Source organism: Enhydra lutris, unplaced genomic scaffold, assembly GCF_002288905.1.
Source record: "Enhydra lutris kenyoni isolate GAN:26980312 unplaced genomic scaffold, ASM228890v2 scaffoldscaffold20, whole genome shotgun sequence".
Classification (NCBI taxonomy): domain Eukaryota; kingdom Metazoa; phylum Chordata; class Mammalia; order Carnivora; family Mustelidae; genus Enhydra; species Enhydra lutris.
Window position 1 is genome coordinate 33,164,823 of NW_019154104.1, and position 22,564 is coordinate 33,187,386.

At 65.4% G+C, this 22,564-nt stretch overlaps 1 protein-coding gene across 2 annotated transcripts in view; it reads left to right on the top strand.

Annotated features, from left to right (window-relative positions):
- The window catches only part of LOC111148576 (centrosomal protein 170B), a 21,246-nt gene extending 2,990 nt beyond the window's left edge, over positions 1-18,256 (top strand). The window contains exons 2-18 of one of the 2 annotated variants that reach the window (XM_022505257.1): positions 3,765-3,854; positions 5,392-5,470; positions 6,233-6,291; positions 7,202-7,340; positions 8,042-8,146; positions 8,294-8,791; positions 9,040-9,764; positions 9,847-10,017; positions 10,426-10,516; positions 10,684-12,384; positions 13,712-13,955; positions 15,799-15,958; positions 16,237-16,380; positions 16,478-16,566; positions 16,942-17,035; positions 17,134-17,185; positions 17,299-18,256. In XM_022505257.1, the coding sequence (XP_022360965.1) occupies positions 3,765-3,854; positions 5,392-5,470; positions 6,233-6,291; positions 7,202-7,340; positions 8,042-8,146; positions 8,294-8,791; positions 9,040-9,764; positions 9,847-10,017; positions 10,426-10,516; positions 10,684-12,384; positions 13,712-13,955; positions 15,799-15,958; positions 16,237-16,380; positions 16,478-16,566; positions 16,942-17,035; positions 17,134-17,185; positions 17,299-17,534 (4,677 nt within the window). In that variant the 3' untranslated portion in view covers positions 17,535-18,256. The remainder of the gene's footprint in view (positions 1-3,764; positions 3,855-5,391; positions 5,471-6,232; positions 6,292-7,201; positions 7,341-8,041; positions 8,147-8,293; positions 8,792-9,039; positions 9,765-9,846; positions 10,018-10,425; positions 10,517-10,683; positions 12,385-13,711; positions 13,956-15,798; positions 15,959-16,236; positions 16,381-16,477; positions 16,567-16,941; positions 17,036-17,133; positions 17,186-17,298) is intronic. The other variant, XM_022505258.1, reaches the window with a different exon arrangement.
- The last annotated feature ends 4,308 nt before the right edge of the window (positions 18,257-22,564 follow it).

The window sequence follows — 22,564 nt, forward strand, 5'->3', positions numbered from 1 at the left end:
GCCCATGCGCGTCTCTGTGCCCGTGCACGTGTGTGTGCGCCCATGCGCGTCTCTGTGCCCGTGCACGTGTGTGTGCGCCCATGCGCGTCTCTGTGCCCGTGCACGTGTGTGTGTGCCCGTGCACGTGTGTGTGCCCATGTGTGTCTCTGTGCCCATGTGCCCCTGCACACAGGTGGCTTCCCCGCCTCTGCCCAGTTTGCCCTGTAGGGGCATGGCAGCGGGGGTCTATCTGCTCACATTCTCCTGCAGAGACCACAGCCCCATGCCGGCAGCCCCCTGCACACGTGCTGGCCCCGCCTGTCCATGGTGGTCCCGGCTCAGGTGGCTGTCTAGTCTCTGAGCATCTGGGCCTGGTGGAACTGGGGTCTGCTTCTGGCTTGGGACGTTGGGGCTGGGGGAGTTTCCGGAGCTGGGGTCTCTCTTGCCTGCTTCCCATCAGTCCTGCTGCTACCCACTGTCTGGGAAGGGGGCTTGCAGCAGCCATGCCTGGTGCTAGAGCCCCGGGCGGGAGTGGGGGCTGGGCCTGGGGGCTGGAGGGGTCGGCCCAGGCTCTGGGGGCAAATGGGGGAGCACTGTGCAAGGTCCAAGAAGCCAGAAGATGGGTGGGGTTGGGGGGGCAGGGAAGGAGGGCACAGGGAGGGTGGTGGTCCTGGGTGAAGGACCCAGGTCCAAGAATGGGCGTGGCATCTCCAGAACCGCAGAGCAGTCTGGCCGGAGGGCTCACCAGGCCAGGGCAGGAAGAAGGTTTGGAGAGGCCTCCGTGGCCTGTGGCTTATGGGACAAGGCCAGCCTTTCCTCTCATGCTGGCCAGGAGCCTCAGGAAGTTTCTGCAAACAGTGATGGGCAGGACTGATGGGGGCTGGGAGGGCAGGAGAAAGATGGCTGCAGGGGACAGGCTGACGGGGAGGGCCAGTGGGTGTCTGCGGGCAAGGGGTGTGGTGGGAGCCTCTGGACCCCCAGCTGCTGTCTGCCTGGTGCCAGGTGGACAGGGAAGGAGGAGTCCGATTTGGCCCAGCTGGGCTGTGTCTGGGAGTTGGGAGTCTGAGGCTTGGGCGGGGGCATTGGAGTGCTTGGGCTGGGAGGTCAGCCCGGAAGTCCCTCTAGGGAGTTCCTCCTCGGTGGAGGTGGCGCGTTCAAGCCCGAGGGACAGTGTGCCCTTGCTCCTGCACACCCATGCCTGCCTCGGGCCGGCCTGTGTTGTGCCGCATGCCAGTGTGGCGCGCCCCTGCCCAGGGCCCGTCCCAGGCTGGCAGCGCCCCCGCGGACCGACACCTGGCAGCATGATGGCCACAGCCCACCCCCAGGCTCACCTTCCAGAGACGGGGGCCCTTTGGCGCCAGGGTGTGTGGCGGGCTGCAGTGGGTGGCTGGCCCGTTCTCGAGCCCTGGGAGGTGCTTGGGAGGGGTGCAGGAGGAGGCAATCCCCCAGACCCCGCGGCGAGCCCTGTTCTCCGCGCGGCCCAGCTGCACTTGGGGAGTCGCGGCAGCTGCCTCGCGGGCGGCTCAGGGACTGGGGCTGAGGCGAGCCTGAGCGCTCAGGCTGCCCCAGCGAGCTGCTGGCTCCGGTCAGCCCCACTGCAGCTGGGAGACTGAGGCCCAGGTAAGGGCGTGCCAGGGTACTCCACCTGTGCAGGGTGCGGGAGGCCCAGGCCAGGGCAGGGGGTGGGGCGGCTGCCGTGCAGGGCTGGCTGGGATGGGTGAGCGCCGGGCCGGCCTGCATCTGGGACAGGCAGGGGAGTCTGTTGGAGGACGGGTGCCTGGCACCCAGGGAAGACGCTGTGGCCGGAGCTGTCCGGCTGCAGGTGCCATGTCTGTGTGAGGAGATCAGGGTGGGGGCAGAGGTGAGGCCTGGGGGGAGAGCAGTAGGTCTCAAGGTGAGAGTCGTGTCCCCCCCCCGCCCCGTCGGAGGGCGGTTGCTGCAGGAGGCAGGTGCGCTGGCAGCGGGAGCCCCGCCAGGCTGTCCTGGGGGCCCCTCCGGGCAGATGCTGGCAGCAGGCTGCTCTGCGGACCCAGCCCCCTTGAGCAGCCCCGGGGCAGATGGCCCAGGGATGGCCGCGGTGTCAGGGTGGCTCCAGCTGGCGCTGCTGAGTGCCTCGGATGGTCCCTGTACCCCGCTTCCTTCCAGAGGACTGAGGGTCTGCAGCAGGATGAGGTGTGGGTCCCGCGTCCCGTTCCATCTTCATGCCACCCCCCCGGGCCCCCCACCGGGACAGCATCCTTGTGGGTCCAGCTGGCCACCTGGGGCCTCTGAGCGCAGGCAGGGCTGGAGCATGGAGGCTTCTGCTGTGGGTGAGGGCCACGGCCCCCATGAGCCCTGCCCACGATGCCCAGCCCTCCAGGGGTCTCTGCACATCTGCCAGGCTGAGGAACCTGGGACAGGGCGGGGCTGGGCCAGAGCCCTTGCCCACCACATCCCCACCTTGCTGTGTCCCTGGGGCTCTGGATGAGACAGGAGGCCCTGTCCTGGGGGCTTCTAGTCCTTGAGAGGGTGCCGGGGCCACTCCTGGAAGCCAGGGAGGTAGTGGGTTCTGTGGGGGCAGCTGCCTCAGGAAAGAAGGGTCTGGGTCCTCACCTGTGGGAACAGAGAAGCCTGGCGGTGTGGGGACACAGGGCATGAGGTCCTGGGGCACTACCTCGTGGGCTAGGGGCCATTCGGAGCCAGGCAGTGGAGAGCCGCTGTGCAGCCTGTCGCTCCCACACAGGGGCTCTGGAGGGAGGTGTGGGGGTCCTGTACTGTCGTCCCAGCAGGTGTGAGCATCCAGATTGATGGTTCTGCTGGCATCTCGGGGCCGGTCCCCAGGCCTGTGTCTCCTTAGGTGGCAAGAGAGCGATGCAGGGGCCGCCCAGACGCCTGGGCCTCTGGCAGAGTGGGTGTGGGGTGGGCCGTGGTGGTGCGCTCTGGGCCGGGACCGCTGACCTTGTTTCTGGGGGACGTCGCCTGGGCTGGCAGTGTCTTGGCCGAGGGAACGTGGCCCCATGACCCTGTCCCTGCTCTGGGCCGGGAGTGCTGCAGCGGAGAGGTGTGCTGGGGGTGGTCTCGTTCTTGCAGCCGACTGTGGGAGGGGGCCTGGTGACTGGCCTGGGGAAGGGTCCTGGGAGAGTTGGGGGGTGAGGGACAGCGGGCACATGTGTGTGTGCACACGTGTGTGTGCATGTGTGTGTGCTTGGGGTGTGCGTGAGGCCTGTGCGCCCGGACATGTAGCTAGAGGGTCTGAGATCCATTCTGCACGTGCGTGGCCAGCACGGGGAGAGGCTGTGCCCTGTGTGGCCGGCCAGGAGTGAGGGGGAGGCCTGTCTGTGAGCTGCCCCCACTACAGTGCTGCTGTCCTCCCTGTGGCTCTGCCTGCCCCCACCTGCCCTTGGGAGGGAGTGGCATGTGCCAGATGGCCGGAGGCTCCCTGCCCTGCCTCTGGCTGACCCAGGCTTGAGGGGGGGCACTGGCCTGTTGGTGCTAAAGAGAGCTGGACAGAAAAGGAGGGACCCAGGTGGCAGCCGGGGGTGGGAGGACCTGGCCTTGGCCTCTCCGCGAATTCCTGTGGCCTGTTCCCGTGGCTGGGATGGTTGGTTGAGTCAGGCTGGGGTGGGCTCTCTGGGACACCCACACTCGAGGTGTGGGGGCGTGGGCTGGACCTTGTGGGCCCCCAGGCCCAGGCGGCTGGGGTTGACATTGAAGTGGGGTGGATGGGGCTCCTGCCGGGCTGTCCTCCACCTCCTGGGCCTCACCCAGCGGGGCCGGCGCGCTGAAGGCAACCGGTATGTTCCCAGTCCCGCAGTGTGGACAAGCAGCACGCCGTCATCAACTACGACCAGGACAGGGACGAGCACTGGGTGAAGGACCTGGGAAGCCTGAACGGGGTGAGTGCGACGGGCAAGGGGCTGTCGGTGCTGGCCGCGCCCCCTCAGGGTGCCCCTGGCGCTGGCCCGGCCCTTCGTAACCCTCCTTTGGTGTTGGCCGCGCCCCTTCGGGACTCTGCCCCTTTGCTGGCCCCGCCCTTCTCCTCTGCTGGCCCCGCCCCTCTTCGTGACGCCCCGCCCCCATACCAGCCGCACCTGTCTTCCGCACTCCAGCTCCTTCTGCATCCTGTTCCCCATCATGGCCTGTTCGTCCGCCTTGACCCCACCCTTCTTAGTGACCCCCCTTCTAACTGGCCCCGCTCCTCTCCCCAGCCCACCCCAGCCCTGCCCACCTGCTGTGGTCCCTTCCGTGTTGGACCCCCTGCAGGCTGTCTGCCATGACACCCTGTCCTGGGGGGGCGTGTGAGCTCCTGTGTGAGTGGGGAGGGGTCTGGTGAGGGGTCCCTGCGGGGTCCGGTGTCTGGCCGTGTGGTCGCGTGGTTTCCTTCTGTGTTCGGTGGACAGGCGCCTGCCCAAGGCCGGCCTTCCGCCCTGTGCCTCCCACTCGTGAGGTCTGCCCTCTCTGTCGTGAGCTGGGGGGTCCCGCAGCAGCCTGAGGCTGCCGAGCGCTGGGCACACCTCACCGCATCCTCCACGGGGCTCCCGGGGAGCGGTCTCAGGCTCTGGGGGTCTGCCCCTGGGCCCCTCCTCTGCTGGCCCTCGCAGCAGCCAGAGTGGCCCTACCTGCGTGAGGCTGCACGGGGCCCTGGCCCCCAGATCGCCGGGGCTCAGAGAGGTCCCCAGGGCTGCAGGCCTGGTGCGTGGTGGGGAGCCCTGGGTGATGTCCACATGTGGGGACCCAGTCTTGCCTGCTTGTGGAGCGCCAAGCCACGGGCTCGGGCTGACAGGCTGCACCCCGCCAGGCCTGCTGCCCTCTACTCCTGGCTCTGAGCTCACAGAACTCCTGCGTCACCCATGGCATGTCCAGCCTGACGCTGCCGGGCTTCCAGCCCTCTCTGCCACCCTGCTGGGTTGTCTCTGCACGACCCAGCCCTGGCCTGGGACCCCTCCCTGGGGGCCTGCCCTCCTGCTCACTCCGGAGACCCCCTTCTGTCCTGTAACAAGTCCTCCCTGGTTCTCGTACCTTCTAGTGACAACGGCCCAGTTGCCGTGCCCACGCTCCTCTGTCTCCTGTCATCTGGCTGGCCCCCAAGGCCCTGAGAGCGTCATCATCTGGCCAGACTCTGGTGTCCGTGGCCAGTCCGTGACGGCTCTGGTTGGGGGAAGAGGGTTTTGGAGGAGCAGGCAGCCTCACTCAGCCTGACCAGCCTTGCCATGGGGCCGGCCCGTGGGCGTCCCTTGGCCACCTCAGGGTCCCAGGCGCTGAGCAAGGCCAGTCCTTCAGCAGGCACCTGTCCCATGCTCCCTGCAGGGGTGAGGCTGGGTGCACGTGTGTCGGAGGGACAGTGCCTGGTCCAGAGCAGCACGGAAGGAGGGTGCCCCCGAGTCTTTGCCCTGCCTGCTGCTGGCCTGGCCCTGCCACCTGTTTCCTCCGCAGACATTTGTGAATGACGTGCGCATCCCAGACCAGAAGTATGTCCCGCTGAAGCTCCATGATGCCGTCCGATTTGGCTATGATATCCTTTCCGGGCCGCGCTCCCGCCTGCTGGCCTGTCGCACTGCTGTCCCGGCATAGCTGGGGCCCGCAGGCACGAGACAGTTGCCAGTGTGACCCCAGCCCCTGGCCCCTGACAGACACCCTGGTCACAGGAACCTGCTTCTTGTGTCCCGGCCTGAGTTTACACGGAGCCCCAGGAACAAGTGCGTCCCCCGGGACCCAGGGTCCCCAGTGACTGGGGCCTGCCCAGGCGTGGCGTCCTGTGCTCAGACCATGCATGAGTGGGGGCTGCGTGGTCGTCCTGGGGACCCATAGCCATGGCGGGAGCACGTGCTCTGCTCTCCTCTGCTGACACTCTTGTTGGCACAGCTGCCTGTGGGGGTGGACCCAGCCTCTGTCTGAGGCCCTTCCAACCCCTAGATCTCTGGGCGGCCAGCGCAGAGGGGTGGCCTAGGGCAGAAGCTGGGAGCTAGCTGTGTGGTGTGGCTCCTGGGCACGTCCCCTGCATGCCCTGCATGCCCTTGGCGGAGGGGTTAAAGGGCGCGTGATCTGGCGTGGCCCCGGCCCGCTTCTCCGACTCAGTGTGGTGCGGACACGGGCCTGGTGCACAAGCGGGTGTGGGGACCAGCGCAGTCCCCCCGCACCTCGCTGCTCCGTCTGACCTGTCCCCGAGTTGTGTGCACGTCCTGCTGCAGAGAATTCCCCAACCACATGGTCGCGTGGCCTCGTGCAGAGGCCGTCCTGGTTCTTCTGCTCTGGGTTTGCCTTAACCCGCGGCCACATTCCAACATGTACGTCCTGGAGCGGGTGCAGCACCGGGTCCCCGAGGAGGCGCTCAGGGTCAGTGCCGACGCCCCGCCGGGGGCCCCGGCACCCCTGCACCCGTCCTCACTCCCACGCCTCTTGGCTCCCTAGGCCTGGCTGTGGTACCATGAGTCAGCCCGGCCCGGCCTGGCCTGTCCTGCAGGATGGCCCAGTCTGGCTGGTGGGGAGGATCGCCACCCCCGCCCCCGGGCTGATGCAGCTGCTGGTGGCTGGGGTGGGGAGGAGGCCGGCGCGCCTGGCTGGGGGAGGGAGGCCCAGAGGCATCTTGGGTGCCGAGGAGGACCCAGTCAGGCTACCATAGGTGGTGGCCAGGACAGGCAGGAGGGACCTGGGTTGGCGGCCGTGGCAGGTGGGACCTGTCCTCTCCCCTTGCTCGATGGTGTGGGAGTCACAGAGCACTGACTTAGGGGAACTCGCCCAGTGCTTTCCCCGGGAGCCCGTTGTGGGAGACACTAGCCTTAGTCCCATCTTTAAATGAACGGTGGGTGGCGTGCGCAGAGTCACACGGCTCTTGTGAGCCTGGGTCTGACAGCCGCAGAGCTTAGCCAGGTGGGCCCTGCGTGCACGGGCTTGGACAGACCGCTGCCCCCACCTCCGGGGCCCCTGAGCAGCGTCCTCCATGGCCTGGGGCCCATCTCGCCCTTCCCTCGTGGGTCCTGAGTGGGCATTGCATGTCACCTCTGATGACTGCCGCCCAGCCCTGCCTCCCCGACCCGAGCAAACCCCAGCTCCTTCTTGGAAGCTTTGTGGCCATGAGGGAAGCCCCCCCAGCTTCAAGCCTTGGGGTGTCCCCTCCGTGGGGGCTGTGAAGGAGGCTTCATGGCTCATGGGGCCAGTCCCAGCCCTCTCTGGACCCAGAGGGAGGCAGCTGCCCTGGGGGTGCTCCCGAGCCGGCCCGGCCCTCACCCCTGCCCGTTGCCCGCAGCACGAGAAGTACACCAGCCAGCTGCAGGTGAGCGCCCGGGGCCTGGCCCCCGGGAAGGGCGAGGCACCGCCCCAGCACGCCCCTTGCTGTGAGTCCTCGGCCCCCAGGCCGGAGAGGGGGGACCGGAGGCCGGGAGCAGGTAAGGGCAGCGTCGTGGCAGGGTCCCGGGTGGGATGTGCACACAGGCCTGCCCCCCGTGGGCCTCCCCCACGGCGCGCTTTGATCTGTCTGTTCTGGGCCCTGCTCCCTTCCCAGTATAGCCCTTGATCTTGCCCGTCAGCCTCTTGGGCTCAGGCCACCCCGCAGCCACAGCACTGAGCAGCCGTCCTGTGGGCTCAGGTATCCACACACCCCACAGCCACACAAGACACGCCCGCATGGGCACTGCGCCCTGTGCCTCGTGTGGCCTGGTCTGCCTGGTGGGTGGGGCCCCACCTTCAGGGCCGCTGCTCTGTGGCTCAAGTCACTTACAGACCTTGGAGAGACCCACCCTGGGTGCGGACCCTGCTGTCCGCCTGCCCTTCCAGCGGGCAGGCTCCGGGGGCAGAAGGCACAGGGAGGGCTGGAGGGGTGGTTTGCCCCAGGACGGGGGCGCTGAGGACCGTGCTGCCCCAGGTGAGTCTCCTGCACAGGGAGGCCTGGGCAGGGCCGGGGGCGGCGAGCACCACCTGCTGTGGACGTGGAAATGGGCCTTTGAGTGACCAAGTTGGCGCACTCCTGGCAGGGTCCTGGGCTGAGATGGGAGGTGATGCTGGGGACCCCCAGAGCCCAGAGCCTTCCCAGCCCTTGTCTGTGCTGGGGCCCCAGGGACCCTGGCTCGAGCTCCCTGTCCTTGTGCAGAGGCGGCGGCCTACCGCACACCCCTGTACGGGCAGCCCTCCTGGTGGGGAGAGGACGACGGCGGCAGCCCGCCGGAGGACCGGCGCCAGGAGGAGCCCTACATGGGTAGGTCCCAGAGGCCCTGGACCTTCTGAAGGGGGCCCGGCGGGAGTGCCTGTTCGGGGGGAGACAGCTGACGCTGCCGGCAGAGCGGGTGGGCGGAGGCCGCCACCCTGCAGCCCCCGGGGACATGTTTTCTCACCCCCAACCCAGAGCGGCCCAAGGAGCTGGTGCGGCAGGACGGGGAGCTCTCTGCGACGATGGCCGGTTTCCGGGCTGCGGCGGAGCCTCAGGGCTTCCCGTTCAGGCGGGAGCCCAGTTACTTTGAGATCCCCACAAAAGAGGCCCCGTCCCCGCCCCCGCCACCGCTGCGGCCCCCCGAGGTGTCGGCCCAGGAGGCACCCACCAAGGATACGGAGTCCGGCGGGGGCGGGGCAGCCCCTGTGGTGCAGAGCCACGCCTCCTTCACCATCGAGTTCGACGACTGCAGCCCCGGCAAGGTGAAGATCAAGGACCACGTCACCAAGTTCTCACTGCGGCAGAGGAGGCCCCTGGGCAAGGAGGCCACACCCGTGGAGGCCGTGTCTGCGGAGACCAAGGTGGCCGACTGGCTGGTGCAGAATGACCCAAGCCTGCTGTGCCGGGCGGGCCCTGGCGAGGACCGGCACAGCACCAAGAGCGACCTGCCCATCCACACCCGCACCCTGAAGGGTGAGCGCTGGGTGGGCTGGAACTGCAGCATCTTTGCCTCCTGGTGGGGCGCCCTCCTCCCTGGGACTGGTTTCTGCGTGCGCTGGGTTGCGGGCATGCTCCTGGTGCTCACCTCCCCGCGGGGGCGGGGGTCCCGTGAGGTGTGCCGCCCGGGGCAGCTTGGGGAGGGGCGAAGAGCCCCTCCCTGCCCCCCAGGACCACTGCATCCTTTCCCTCGGCCTGATGCATTGGGGTCCCCCCACCCCCAGGCCACAAGCACGAGGACGGCACCCAGAGCGACTCAGAGGACCCCACGGCCAAGGCGGCGGCGGCGGCGGCGTCTGGGGTCCCCGCGGAGGGCGGCGGGGGGCAGGTGCGGCTGCAGAGGCAGATGAAGCGTGACCCCCAGGAGCTGCTGCACAACCAGCAGGCCTTCGTCATCGAGTTCTTCGACCAGGACACACCCCGCAAGAAACGGTCGCAGTCCTTCACACACACCCGTCCCGGGGACCCCAAGGCCGACAGGCACCGAGGCCCCGGGCCGGCAGACAGAGACCGCTCAGGTGTCCCTGCCTCGGCGCGGGGCGCGGGTGTTGGCTCAGGGCCGCAGCGGGCCGGCTCGCTCAAGCGGGAGAAGACGGAGGAGCGTCCGGGGGGCCCCTCGCCTGCCTCCCGGGGCTCTGTGCGGCCCTTTGGCAGCGTGGGGCGTCGCTCCCGTCTGGCCCAGGACTTCATGGCTCAGTGCCTACGGGAGGGCTCTCCGGCCGCCCGGCCCAGCCCTGACCGGGCATCCCCAGCATCCCCGGCCCCCGAGACACCCCGAGGGGCCAGCCCTGTGGCCCCTGCGACCCCACCACCACCCCCCGCCGACCCCCAGCTGACCAAGGCTCGCAGACAGGATGAGGACGACAGTCTGAGCGATGCAGGGACCTATACCATCGAGACCGAGGGGCCGGACCCGGAGGTGGAGGAGGCTCGCCAGATGATCGACCAGGTCTGTGGGGTGGGGGTTGGGGGCCGGGCCAGGGCGGGGCCGGGCTGGCCCTGACCTCAGGGCTGGTCCTCCCTCCTCGCAGGTCTTTGGGGTACTGGAGTCTCCTGAGCTCTCCAGGGTGTCCTCAGCGGCCTTCCGTCCAGTCATCAGAGGGGACAGAGACGAGGCCGGTGATGGGGTTGCCCAGCGAATGGCCCTCCTGCAGGAGTTTGCCTCTCGGCCGGCGGGCACAGCCCCCCACGGGGAGCTGCAGGTACCTGGGAGGCACACTGCTCTGGGGAGGGGCTGGGCCGGTCATCTGGTCCCCTGTGAGCTCGAAGGTTAGGGTCTTGCCTGCACAGGATTCCGGAGTGGCACGCCCACCTGACAGGCGGGCGGGGGCTCCCATGTGGAGGTTCAAGGGCAAGCAGTGAGGTCCTAAGTCAGGCTGGGCCCTGCGTGCCCACACAAGGGCAGGTGTGAGCCACAGTTGCTGACCTCGGGGTGTGCAGTTGCGTGGAGGTCTGTAAGCTCGGAAGTACACACGTGGTTTCCTGGCTGTTTCTTTGGGGCGAGGTGCCTCAGGTCTGGAGACGGCGAGTTTGGGGCCAGGTGTTAGGGTGAGGATCCCCGTGGGGTTCCTGCCTCTGCTGCTGACACATACTCGTCCTTTGCCCTGCAGGGCCTCGCGGTGCCTGGCTCCCCCGGGGGTCAGAAGTGGGTGTCCCGCTGGGCCAGCCTGGCTGACAGCTACTCGGACCCAGGGCAGGCAGGTGAGTGGTCCAGCCTCCGCAGCAGGGAGGGGATGGGCCCAGGCTTCCTACTGGACTAGCAGCCGTGAGGGCGTGCCGGCCAAGTCTGGAGGAGGGTCAGGCTTCCGGCACACACCAGGAGCCCGCAGACCGTGGCCGCTCCAACCAGGCTGCCCTTGTCTTCGCAGAGGAGAGCCCTGGGCGCAGAGCCGGGGAGCAGGAGGGGGCCCTGCCTGTGCGCCAGCGACGGCGACTGCCACAGCTGCCCAGTGACCGCTCAGACAGCCCTGGGGGTCTTGAGGCCACCAGGAGGAGTGGCCCTGGGCCTCCGGAGTCGGCCAGTGAGCAGGCCGGCTGCCTCTTGGGCCAGGAGGACTTGGAGCCCGACAGCCTCAGTGATGCCAGTGGGTCGGACGGTGGGCGGGGCGCGGAGTTGGGTGCAGGCCCACAGGAGGAGAGACGCAGGAGCCCCCAGGAGGGAGTAGCGTGGACAAAGGGCCGGCGCTCACCAAGGGCCCCCGGAGAGCCAGCCGCCACCTCTTTCTTCATTGGGGACCAGAATGCAGAGCCAGCCTTCCCCAGGCAGCCCTCTGTGGCTGCAGGGCCGGTGGAGGGCCCAGGGCGGGCGGCCCAGTCCGGCCCCGCAGCGAGGGAAGGCGTCTGCGCCAGCACTGGCGGGAGGGCGGTCCTCCTGCGGCGCCCAGAGCGGTCCCTGGAGCCCGAGAGCCCTGCCCCAGCCTTGGTGCGGCAGGAGAGCTTCCGCAAGGAGCCGGCCAGCAGCATCCCCACGCCCGGCCAGCTTCCACACGTCTCCGGCCACCCCCTCCTGCAGGACCTGGCTGCCACCCGGGCCTCCCGCATGGACCCCCACCCCCAGGACACCCGCCTGATCCTGAAGGAGACGGAGACAGCCCTGGCAGCACTGGAGGCCCGGCTGCTCTCCAAGCCCGTGGAGGAGGCAGAGGGCCCGATGGGCAGCGTCCCTGGGCCGCCGGAGGACTCCCTGTCCGGGGACTCTGATGTGGACACGGCGAGCACGGTCAGCCTGCTCAGTGGCAAGAATGGGCCCAGCCCGACCAGCCCCAAGCCCGCAGGACCGCAGAAGGAGAAGCCGCCGTCCCCACCAGCAGCGCAGGACCCAGCAGGCATCTCCATGAACTGTGGCCAAGAGGTGCTCTCAGACAAGCACCGTCGTGCCCTGGGCCCCACAGACACAGGCCGGGCAGAGCCAGGGAGGCGCCTGGCAGCGCGGCGCGGCGCTGGGCCCCGGGTGTCCTCGGACTGGCCTGACGAAGAACAAGGCTCTGGCCCAGCCCACCCGCCCGGCACGGACACAGTCACCTCTGACCACGAGAGCCCTGTGGCCGCTGGGGCGGGGCGGTCAGGACCTCGCCGGAAACCGGCACCCCCGGCGCCACCCCCGACTCCCCGGGAGGAGCAGGCCCGCGGCTCTGCCCAGAAGGTACAGCAGGTGCTGACCCGCTCCAACAGCCTGTCCACGCCACGGCCCACGCGGGCCTCCCGGCTGAGGCGGGCCCGGCTGGGGGACGCCTCCGACACAGAGGCTGCTGATGGTGAACGGGGGCCCCCGGCCAACCCTGAGCCGGTGGGGCGGCCGGCGCCCGAGCAGGCCAAGAAGCTCTCGCGCCTGGATATCCTGGCCATGCCCCGGAAGCGGGCGGGCTCCTTCACGGGGCCCAGCGACTGCGAGGCGGCCCCCGCCCGCGCCGGCTTCTCTGGCCGCAGTGTCGAGTTGTACTGCTCCAGCCGCAAACCCGTCATGGCCGAGGCTCGCACCGCCGCCGCCAGGAAGTCTGCCAGTACCGCCACGGCCCCCCGCCAGCCCTTCAGCAGGGCCCGCCCTGGCAGTGCCCGATACTCCTCACCCAGTGAGTCCGGGAACAGGCGAGGGGCCCTGCGCCCTGCGAGCCGGGGGTAGGGGTCTGCCACGTCCTGGGTCAGCCCTGCTCAGTGCTGGGGGACCCCGGTTCCAGCCTAGAAGAGCCCCCGTTCCCAGGCAGGCCTGGCTCCACAGATGCACCCGAGGGTCCTGAGTCCACGTGTCCGCGTGCTCCGGGGAGCCCGGGGAGGGGCTCCTGCCGACTCCCACAGGGGGCCTCTGGGGCTGCCCGCTCTGCCCTGGTGCTGTCCCCTGGGGACCAGGCACTGGGGGAGGGCCGCGCGGTCTCCCGCACACCCAGGCCCCAGGTGGCCTGCGGTCTGCGCGCACGCGTGGTGCGGACAGATGGTGCTGGGGCCATGGGTGCTTGTCCCCCACCGGGGTGGCTGGAGGGCACTGGGCACGTTGGGGTGACCGGAGGAAGGGAAGGGGTGGGACGGTGGGGGAGGACTGAGGACCGCTGCCGCTCTGGCTGCGTGTTTGCTGCGGCCGCCGCGGGGGGCCTCAGAGCAGGGTGGGCGAGGAATGGGTCCCAGAAGACCAGGCAGGCAAGGGAGGGGTTGCCGAGCTCAGCCACCCTCTGAGGTCCCACCCCGCCCTGGGGCTGATCCACGTGGGGAGGTCGACCCTGACCGGGGGTGTCTGTGGGTTCCGTGCCTTGGCACCAAGGCCAACAGTTCTCATCTGGTGGGCACAGACCTTCCCCCTGGGATGCGGCCTCTGCCATGGGCTGTGGGGATGTCAGGCTGCCCCTTCCTGCCTGTCTTGCCCTTGTCCCTCCCTGTCCCTGCTGGTCTCTGCCTGTCCCTCCTTGTCCCTGCCTGTCCCTTCTGTCCTTTTCCCTTTTCATCTCTCCATGTTGTCCCTGCCTGTCCCTCCTCTTCCCTCCCTCGTCCCTCCCCATCCCCCCATGCCTCCCTGTGCCTCCTGTACCTGTCCCTGCCCCGTCCCTCCCTGTCCCTTCCCTGTCCCTGCCCCTGCCTCTCCTGTCCTTCTCCATTCTTCCTGTCCCTCCCTGTCCTTGCCCTGTTCCTCCTCTTGCTTCTGTCCCTGCTCTCTCCTCCCGTGGCCTCCCCATCCCTCCCTGTCCCTCTCCCGCCCCCCGCGCCCATGCGTCTGGGCTGGTGACGGCCTTGCAGAGGTGCGGCTCTGTAGCTGCTGGTGCCTCAGCGGCCGGGCTCTGGGCCAGGGTGAGGGGCAGCGTCAGTGTGGCGTGTCCTGCGGCGCGGGGCCGTCTGGAAGGACCCTGGGGCTGTGGCAGGGTGCTGAGCGCCGCTCTGTTCTGTTCTTGCTTCTGGAAACCATCGCGCCCTGAGGCACGCGTCGCCGGCAGCAAGGCTCCGACTGCACGTCCACGTCCGAGGAGGACTGTGGCTCCCACCACAGCTCCCCTAAGCACGCACGCTCCCTCGCCTCAGCAGCCACGCAGACCCCGCGGGCTGGCAGCTCCGGCCGCACGCGCCCCCGGGCCCCCGGCCTCCGGGACACGGACGATGAGGAAGAAGACCCAGACCCGTACGGCTTCGTCGTGCAGACCGCGGAGATCGCGGAGATCGCCAGGTGAGCGGCGCCCGCTCGGCGGGAGGCCTGGGGGCACCCCAGGGCGGGCACTGGGCTGGACACTGTTCTCTCGAGGGCGCTCAGCACGTGCCGCTCGGAGGAGGGGTGGGGGACGGAGGGGGGCGTGGGTGGCTGCAGATCTGCCCGGGAGGCTGTGGGGTGTCCGGGACGAGGAAGGACTCTACGGTGTTCGTTAAAGAGGAGCTCCCGCGTCGTGGTTCCCGGGGTCGCCTCCAGGCGGGAGGCTGGGAGGCTGATGCGCAGGTGGTGGGACCGGGAAGTGCTTTTCCACCGAGGGCGGTCTGCGCTTTGGTGGCTGGGTCCTTTGGGGCTTGTGCAGGGGCAGGAGGGGTCCAGGGCCGAGTGTGTGGCCCGTGTTTGGTGCTGAGGAGGCTGAACCTGTGCCTGGGAACCTCCAGACAGGTGAGCGGGGCAGGTAGTCCTTGGGAGAATGGTCCGTGGGGACAGAGGCACAGAGATGACGACAGCGGCCATGGTGGCTGCAGGTTGAATGGAGAGGACCTGTAGGGCACGAAGAGGACCGGGGACAGCTCCCAGGACGCGGGGGGCAGTTCCCGGGGCTGACGAGGGGCGGTCCAGAGGGGGCGGGCTGGGGCATCCTGCTGTGCTGGGGGCTGCAGAGAGACGTGGGGTCAGTGTTAAGTCAGGGGCACACGTCCGTTGGGCGTCCATGAGTCTGAGGGACGTCCTTCTGCATTTTCTTGGTGTAGGGAGGGTGGGAAGCAGTTGGGGGACCCCCATCTTGAGGGTCTAGGTCAGCCTTGCTGGCGAGGTAGGGGCTGGCTGGGGTAGTTTTCTCCAGCTGCGCTGAGCATTTCTGAGTTCAGGTGGTTATGCCGGGCAAGGGTGCAGGTGGCGTTGGGAGCGGACAGGCCCTGAGGGCCGGCTAGGAGGTGCCCCGTGCAGTGCTGGGACAGCTGAGGGGGGATGCCTGGGCCTTGGTAGGTCTTGAAGGCCCCGTTGCCTGGGCGCCTGCGGGCACTGGTGTGCCGGGGAACCTTGGGGCTGTTGCTCGTGTGCCCGCGAGTGAAAGGAGCCGTGCGGACTCTGACAGGCGACTCCCGTACACCCAGCCTGGGCCGGGGGCTGCAGTGTGCGGGACAGCCTGGTGGAGGGACCTGATGTGCTCCGAGGACAGGGCTCAGTCTGGGGACTTTCTGGGCAGTTTGGGGCAGAATGTGCTCCTGGTCCCTGCTGGCCTCTGTCCCTTTCCGGGTGGCCTGAGGGCCTGGTGGGGAAGCACGCATAGCCTGGCCAGGAGAGTGAGCAGGGCTGGGCTGGGCGGGCTGCTGCTGGCCTCCCTTGGCCTCTCTCCCTCCCCTGTGGGAAGGCTCCTGGTCTCTGTGCCTGCCCGTGTTACCCTTTGCCTGATTCTGGCCCTTGTCTGTGACCCCTTCCCTGCCTCAAGTGTCGGTGCCTGCTGAGTAGGCCTGGGTGGCCCCACCTGTCCCTGGTGGCGACAGGGGAAGGTGTGGCCTGCCCTGGGGCCTGAGGGTGCCCCCGTCCGCCCTTCCTGCCCAGCCCCAGCCCCACCCCTGGCCCCCCTCTTGGGGCCTCAGACACTTGAGCCTCCCACGGGGGTCCTGTCCATTAGGCATTGCTGGCGGCTGCTCAGGCACAGTTTGGGCCAGGCTGGGGGCTGCACACCTTGGCTGCTGTCTCTCACGGAGCACTTGCCTCTTGAAAGGGACCCCTGGCTCCACTGGAGAGGAGAGGTCGGCCCGGGGAGGGTTCTGTCAGGCTGCCACTCCCCAACCTCCCCAGCACTGGTACTTGGCCAGGAGGACCCTGCAGGACCTGCCTTCTCTCCTGCGGGCTGTAGGCTGAGCCAGACACTAGTGAAGGACGTGGCCATCCTGGCGCGGGAGATCCACGATGTGGCTGGGGACGGCGACTCGCTGGGCTCACCGGGGCCCGCACGCAGCCCCTCCCTCAGCAACGTGCCCAGCACCCCTGCTTCAACCATCTCTGCCCGTGAGGAGGTACACTCCCCCACCCCGCCCCCACCCCGGCCCCCCTGCCCCGCCCCCGCCACGTGCGCAGCTCTCAGCCGGGAGCTCTCACCACGGCGGTGAGCTCCCTACACGGCTGGCCTGAAGCACGAAGTCTGGGACCACCCTCCTTGGGGGCTGAGGGGTCCCGGGGCCCCCAGCGGGCTGCACGTGGGGTCCGCTCCGTCCCCCTGTCGTTGGAGCAGGAGAGGTGCGCGGTCGGCCCCCGCGGGCGCCAAGGAGGACCGACACCACCTGCCCTGTCGCAGCTGGTGCAGCGCATCCCCGAGGCCGGCCTCAACTTCCAGAAGGTGCCCCCTGGCTCCCTGAGCTCCCGAGACTTGGACCAGAACATGAACGACCGCTGTGGGGACTCGCTCGCCAGCAAGACGCGGCCTCGGAGCCGTGAGGAGGCAGGCCCCCCCCCCAAGCTGGCCGGCCCTCGGGGTGTGCCCAGGGCGGGGCCTTCAGGAGGGCCCCGGGCAGCGCGCTGAGCCCTGGTCCTCACAGGTGATCTTTGACAACCTGATGCTGAACCCCGTGTCGCAGCTGTCTCACGCCATCCGGGAGAACACGGAGCACCTCGCCGAGAAGATGAAGTGCGTAGGGCCCCACAAGCTCCGTGGGCCAGTGGGAGCTTCCCCCCGCAGACCCTCCCACACCCCCTCAGACACCGACACGAGCACGTGCACATCAGCCAGTACCCGCGGGGTGGAGGGGGTCGGACTGCCCGGGGGTACATGGGTGTACATGCCTCCCCGGCTCCGGGAACCAGGGCTCCCAGGACGACCACAACCCCCACCCCAGCCCTCCCTGCATCAGGCCCGGAGGCCGGGACTCTGGTTCCAGCCGGGCCCATTCCTGCTCTGGGCCTGTGTTCCCGCTTGGGTACAGGCGGGGGGTGGGGGGAGGAGGTCTGGGCGCGCGGGTCTGGGCCCCGTCATCGCTGTCCTCCGTCCGCTCCTCCGGCGCAGGATCCTCTTTCAGAACACGGGGCGGGCCTGGGAGGAGCTGGAGGCCAGAATCAACTCGGAGAACGAGGTGCCGCTCCTGAAGACATCCAACAAGGTGAGCGCCAGCCCGCCCCCCAGCCCCGCAGTGCAGGGAGCGGGGGACTCATCCGCTCGGCGGTTCTGCCCCATGTGCCCCCTCCCGCCCGCTTCCAGGAGATCAGCTCCATCCTGAAGGAACTGAGGCGCGTGCAGAAGCAGCTGCAAGGTGGGTGGGCCTGGCTGCGGCGGGGGGGCTGGATGGGGGGCCGGCTGCGGGGTGGGCACGGGAGGCAGTGCAGGACCCACCAGCTGGCCTGACCCTCCCCACCCGCCCTACAGTCATCAACGCCATCGTGGACCCCAGCGGGAACCTGGACCTGCTGACTGGGAACCGGAGCCCCGCGGGCTCCGCCCAGCTCGGGAAAGGCCGGCCGGCTGCCCAGAGCCCGTGCTCGCCCCCCTTGGCCCTGCCTCTGAGGAGCTTCCCACAGCGGGTGAACTGTGGCTCCCCAGGCCTCCCGGACCCTGCCCTCCTCCCCGACTTCCTCCCGGACGCAGAGAGGTTCCTGCTCTAGGCGCCTCCACGTGCCCTGGGTCCAGCGCCGCCAGCGCCCTTGTCTGCCGCCACGGCCCTTCCCGGCTGTGGACGGTTCACCGCAGACCCCCACATGTGCCATAACCCTGTGGGCAGGTGCCTCTGTGCCCAGACCCCGTCCCTAGCTGCCAGCCAGCGCCCCAGCTGGACGGTCCAGCCCCTGCGGCCACCCCCACAGGCCCTCTGGCCCAGCTCCTGCTGCGGCTGTTCCGAGAGCCGGCGTCCCAGGTGTGCCCTGTCTCCTCTCTACTCCTGTTATTTTGTCTTTAGCTCTTAAGGAAAGAGTGGCCTGTGCCACCACAGCAGCCCTGGGCCTGGAAGGCCATCGTCCCGCCCGTGTGCTGGGGGTGGCTGCTCTGCTACGGGCTCTGTGGGCTCAGCGGTCCCGTCCCTGTGGGCTGGCGGGGGCCAGGCCAAGGAGGAGGGGCTGGACCAGGGGGTGGGTATCATTCAGTGCCAAACACGGAGCCAGGAGGGGCTGCTGGAGCCCCGGGACTCGAGGGCAGGGTGCTCCCAGCTGAGCCCTTGCAGCCCGCTCTGCCATGGAGCCGGTGGCTCCCGCTGCCCCGGGGTCGGGTGGCCTGTGGAGTTGTCTGGGGCGGGAACCCCACTACTTCAAGCCTTTGGTGCCAATGCAACTGCCAAACCCACAAGTGTGCGGGCCGGGCATGCGGGCACACATGCTGGACACGCGCGCCCTCTCTCACGGCTAGCCCAGGCACGCACGCACATGGCCGGGCAGCCCTTCCCGGCCATGGAGCTGGGCTCCTGCGCTTGGCTTCCTGCAGTCCGCGGCTGGGGCTGGGGGCAGGGAGGGGAGCACTAGCCCGAGGCGGTGGGAAGCCAGGCTTCCCGACGCTTCCTGGGCTGCACCCCTCCCCCAGCCCTCAGCCCTGTCCCTGAAGCTGGGGGCGTTCCTGCGGTATCTGCAGCCAGCTCGGGGCCCAGCAGGCTGCTGTGCTCCTGGTCCCGTGGGGGTGGGGGGCACGGAGAGCCCCCAGGGACAGTCTTGCCTTCTCAGGGTTCTTCCAGCTGGGAACACGGGTGGGCAGAGCATGCGCCCCCCCCCAGGGCAGGGGGTGTTTCTGGAGCGTCTAAAGCCAAAGCGCCCTTGGGTGGTGGCAGGTGGGGGCACGGGTGACTCCGCACCAGCCCGGCCCGTGTGAGTGGCGACTGCAGGAAGGGCCCGGCGGGCGGGTGTGAGCCCGGCCGCCATGGGCGACGCGTGTCTGTGTTGACGTGCAGTCGCGTGCATGGGTCCTGGGCCCCTCCCCCCACGCGTGCGTGTGTGAGAGTGTGTGAGAGTGTGAGTGGTGGGCTCCCTGCCAGGACCCCGCCCCTGAGCCTGCTGTGTCCCCACGGAGGTGGCGCTGGGCCCCCTCCCGCCCCTGCATGCCAAGCGGTTGCCCGCAGCCTGTCCCCGGAAGCACGGTGGCCGTCTCATCCACACCCGCTCTGCCGTCGCCGCTTCTTATTCACCCACTTCCGCCCCTCCCCCTTCCAGCCTCCCACTTGGGACCGGTAACTTAGCTGTCTGGCTTCTTGGAGGTACTTCTGTCTGTCTGTCCTTAGGTGGTCTCATGGGTGTCTTTCCGGAAACGGTTATTTTATATGAGTTGTCATGGGGTTTGTCCTAATAAATCATTCTGTCACATGGCGAAGATCCTTGCGTCTGCTGCCTTGGCCTGGGTTCGCCGCTGCGGGGGTCTGGGGTGGGGTCTCCCCTCCCTGGCTGGGAACTCGGCTCGCCCGGCCCCCGGGGATGCTGCAGTGCCCGGGCCCAGCCGCCAGGGGGCGGCACAGGCGAGGACGCGGCCGGGAAATTTCGCGTGTTTCTCCCCCAAGAGAGAAATTGCTTCCTTGGAGCCGCTCAGGGGTGACCAGAAGCGCCCTCAGGCCGTGCTGTGGACGTGCAGCGGTCCCGGCTCCGAGTGCCCAGCCGCAGCTCCTTCCGATTCCCTCACGCTCTTTGTGGCTTCGGAGCGTCTCTGACCTGACCCCAGGCCTGTGATGACGTCCCCGGGTCTTCAGACACCCCCAACCCCAGCTGCAAGGAGGACCCAAAGGAGCTGGACGAGTGGGCTGAGGAGGGTGCAGCCTGCTGTCAGCCCAGGAGGCTGGCCGCCACAGAACCTGTCCTCCAGGTCCGTCCGCCACGCCCAGGAGTCACTAGTATCTCCTCTGTGCCCCACCTCGGCTCTGTTCCCTCCTCAGCTCTGTTCCCCACACCAGCTGTTCCCTTCCTCAGCTGTGTACACCCGAAAATCTGCACCCCCCAACATGTGGACGTTATGCTGAATTCAAAACAGTAACAAGGAACGGAAAAATGAATGTATTAACATAAAATTGTTCATAATATTCTTTTGCTTTTTTTAAAGTGTCTGTAAGACCTGTTTCTGGGCTCTCATTTTCAGCCTAAATAGGGTGATTCACACCTTCCTCTGTCTGCTCAGTTGTGCTGGGGTCTACAATCTTAGTATTCTTTGCACGGAACCAGCTGTTTGGTTTTGTTGATTTTCTCTGTGATACATTTGTTTTCTGCTTCATTAATTCTCCTCTTCTTCATCTTTGTTAGTTCTCCCCTTCCCTGTTTTAATATTTCTTTTTTCCATGCTTTCTTCCTTTCTTTATTTTGTGAGATTAATTTTCAGCTTTCCTTATTTTCTGATCTATGGATTTAAGGCTACAAATTTCTTCCTAAATATAACTTCAGCTGATCTCATGAAGTTTGATACATTGTATTTTCATTATTATTCAGGTGAAAAAAAGTTGTAGTGTTCATTAGGGTTCCTTCCTTGGCTCATGCATTATTTAGATGCATGTTGCTAAATTACCAAACATTTTAATATTTCTTAGTTATTCTTGTATAATTAATTTCTAGCTTATTCCCACTGTGGTCGGAATATATACCTTAAATTATTTCAATCTTTGGAAAGGTATAGAGTATGCTTTTTCACCCAGAATAGGGACAGTTGTAACAAATGCTTCATGTGCCCTTGAAAGTAATACATACTTCCATTTTTTGAGAGAGATTATCTTTTGTCAATTTGATCAGCTTTATTGTGTTCAGATCTTCAAATATATCCATTAATGTTATGTCTGTTTGCTCCACAGCTGCTGCAAGGCCGCATTAGTCCGCACTGATTATGGGTCTATTTCTCCCTTCAGTGCCATCAGTTTTTCCTGATGTATTTTAAAGTTGTGTTATTAGGTGCGTACAGTTTAGAATTGTATTCCTGATGGGCCTTTCGTCATCATGAAGTCTTCTTTTTTTTTAAGATTTTATTTATTTATTTGACAGACAGAGATCACAAGTAGGCAGAGAGGCAGGCAGAGAGAGAGAGGGGGAAGCAGGCTTCCCGCTGAGCAGAGAGCCCAATGCGGGGCTCGATCCCAGGACCCTGAGATCATGACCTGAGCCGAAGGCAGAGGCTTTAACCCACGGAGCCCCCCAGGGGCCCCCATGAAGTCTTCTTTATCCCTAGTTATTTTTCTTGCCTTAAAGCCTACTTTGTATGATATTAGTATAGCTATGTTAGCTTTTTTTTGTTGTTTAGTGTTGTCATAACATCCTTTTCATCCTTAAACTTTTGTAGACTTGGTTTTATAAAATTCAGTGTGACAACATGTGGTTTTTTTTTTTAAAGATTTTATTTATTTATTTGAGAGCGAGACAGTGAGAGAGAGCATGAGTGAGGAGAAGGTCAGAGGGAGAAGCAGACTCCCCATGGAGCTGGGAGCCCGATGGGGGACTCGATCCCGGGACCCCGGGATCATGACCTGAGCCGAAGGCAGTCGTCTAACCAACTGAGCCACCCAGGCGTCCTGACAACATGTGTTTTTTAATTGGAGTGTTTTTAGTACATTTACTGCAATTATCAACGTTTTAAACTTTGAATCTTCTGTATTATGTCTGTTTTTCTATTCTTTTTTAGGATTAATGAAGTATTAGTATAATTATTCCATATTTCCCCCACTTGCTTGTTTGTAAATGTACTTTCATTGTACTCTTTTTTTTTTCAAAGATTTTTTATTTATTTATTAGACAGAGATCACAAGCAGGCAGAGCAGCAGGCAGAGAGAGAGGAGGAAGCAGGCTCCCTGCCAAGCAGAGAGCCCGATGTGGGGCTCGATCCCAGGACCCTGAGATCATGGCCTGAGCCGAAGGCAGAGGCTTTAACCCGCTGAGCCCCCCAGGCGCCCCTCATTGTACTCTTAGTGGGTACTCCAACAACTATAAAATTCATCCTTCACTTATTATGGTCTAATTAAATTCTTCTTTTTACTACTTCCTGGCACTTACAAAACAATTCACAATTATAAAATTCAATGATAAAATTTATCTTTCACTTATTAGGGCCTGATGTAAGTTTTCAGTTTTACCACTTCTTGGTCCCTATAAAGACCTTCCAACACTTTAAATCTGTCTGCTTCTCCCACCTTTGTGCTACCATGATCAGGCATTTTAACTCTGCAAATACCGTAAACCCTACAGTGAACTATTTTATTAATTTCTACAGTCGACGTGGCCTAAAGGTATTGCCCTGTTCGTCTCTGCTGCTCCCCTCACTCCTGCACGACCGTGTTCCCTCGTGGGATCATTTGCCAATAGACCGTCTTTGAGTGTGTTTCTGCTATCGGTTTGCTGTGATAAAATCTCTCAATTTCTTGAGTAGGGGGTGTTTGGAAATGTTTTGCCTTTTCCTTTCACTTGGTGTACTGATAGAGTATTCTAAGTTGCCAGTAACGGTTTTGGGCACGCAAACGCGTTGTCCATTGTCTTCTGGATTTCACTGCTTACGTGGAGAAGTCAAACGTATTACTGTGGACTTTCTAGATGGTGTCCTTTTAGACTTCCTCTTTCTTTGTAGTTTTTCTGTGGTTTTCCTACGACGGGCATCTTCGCGCTCGTCTGTGTTGAGGTTTGTGGCCCTTCTTCCGGGGTGTCTGTCTGTCCGGCTTTCCCCGGTTTGGGGAACACCTCATCCATTTTCCCTTCAGACACAGTCT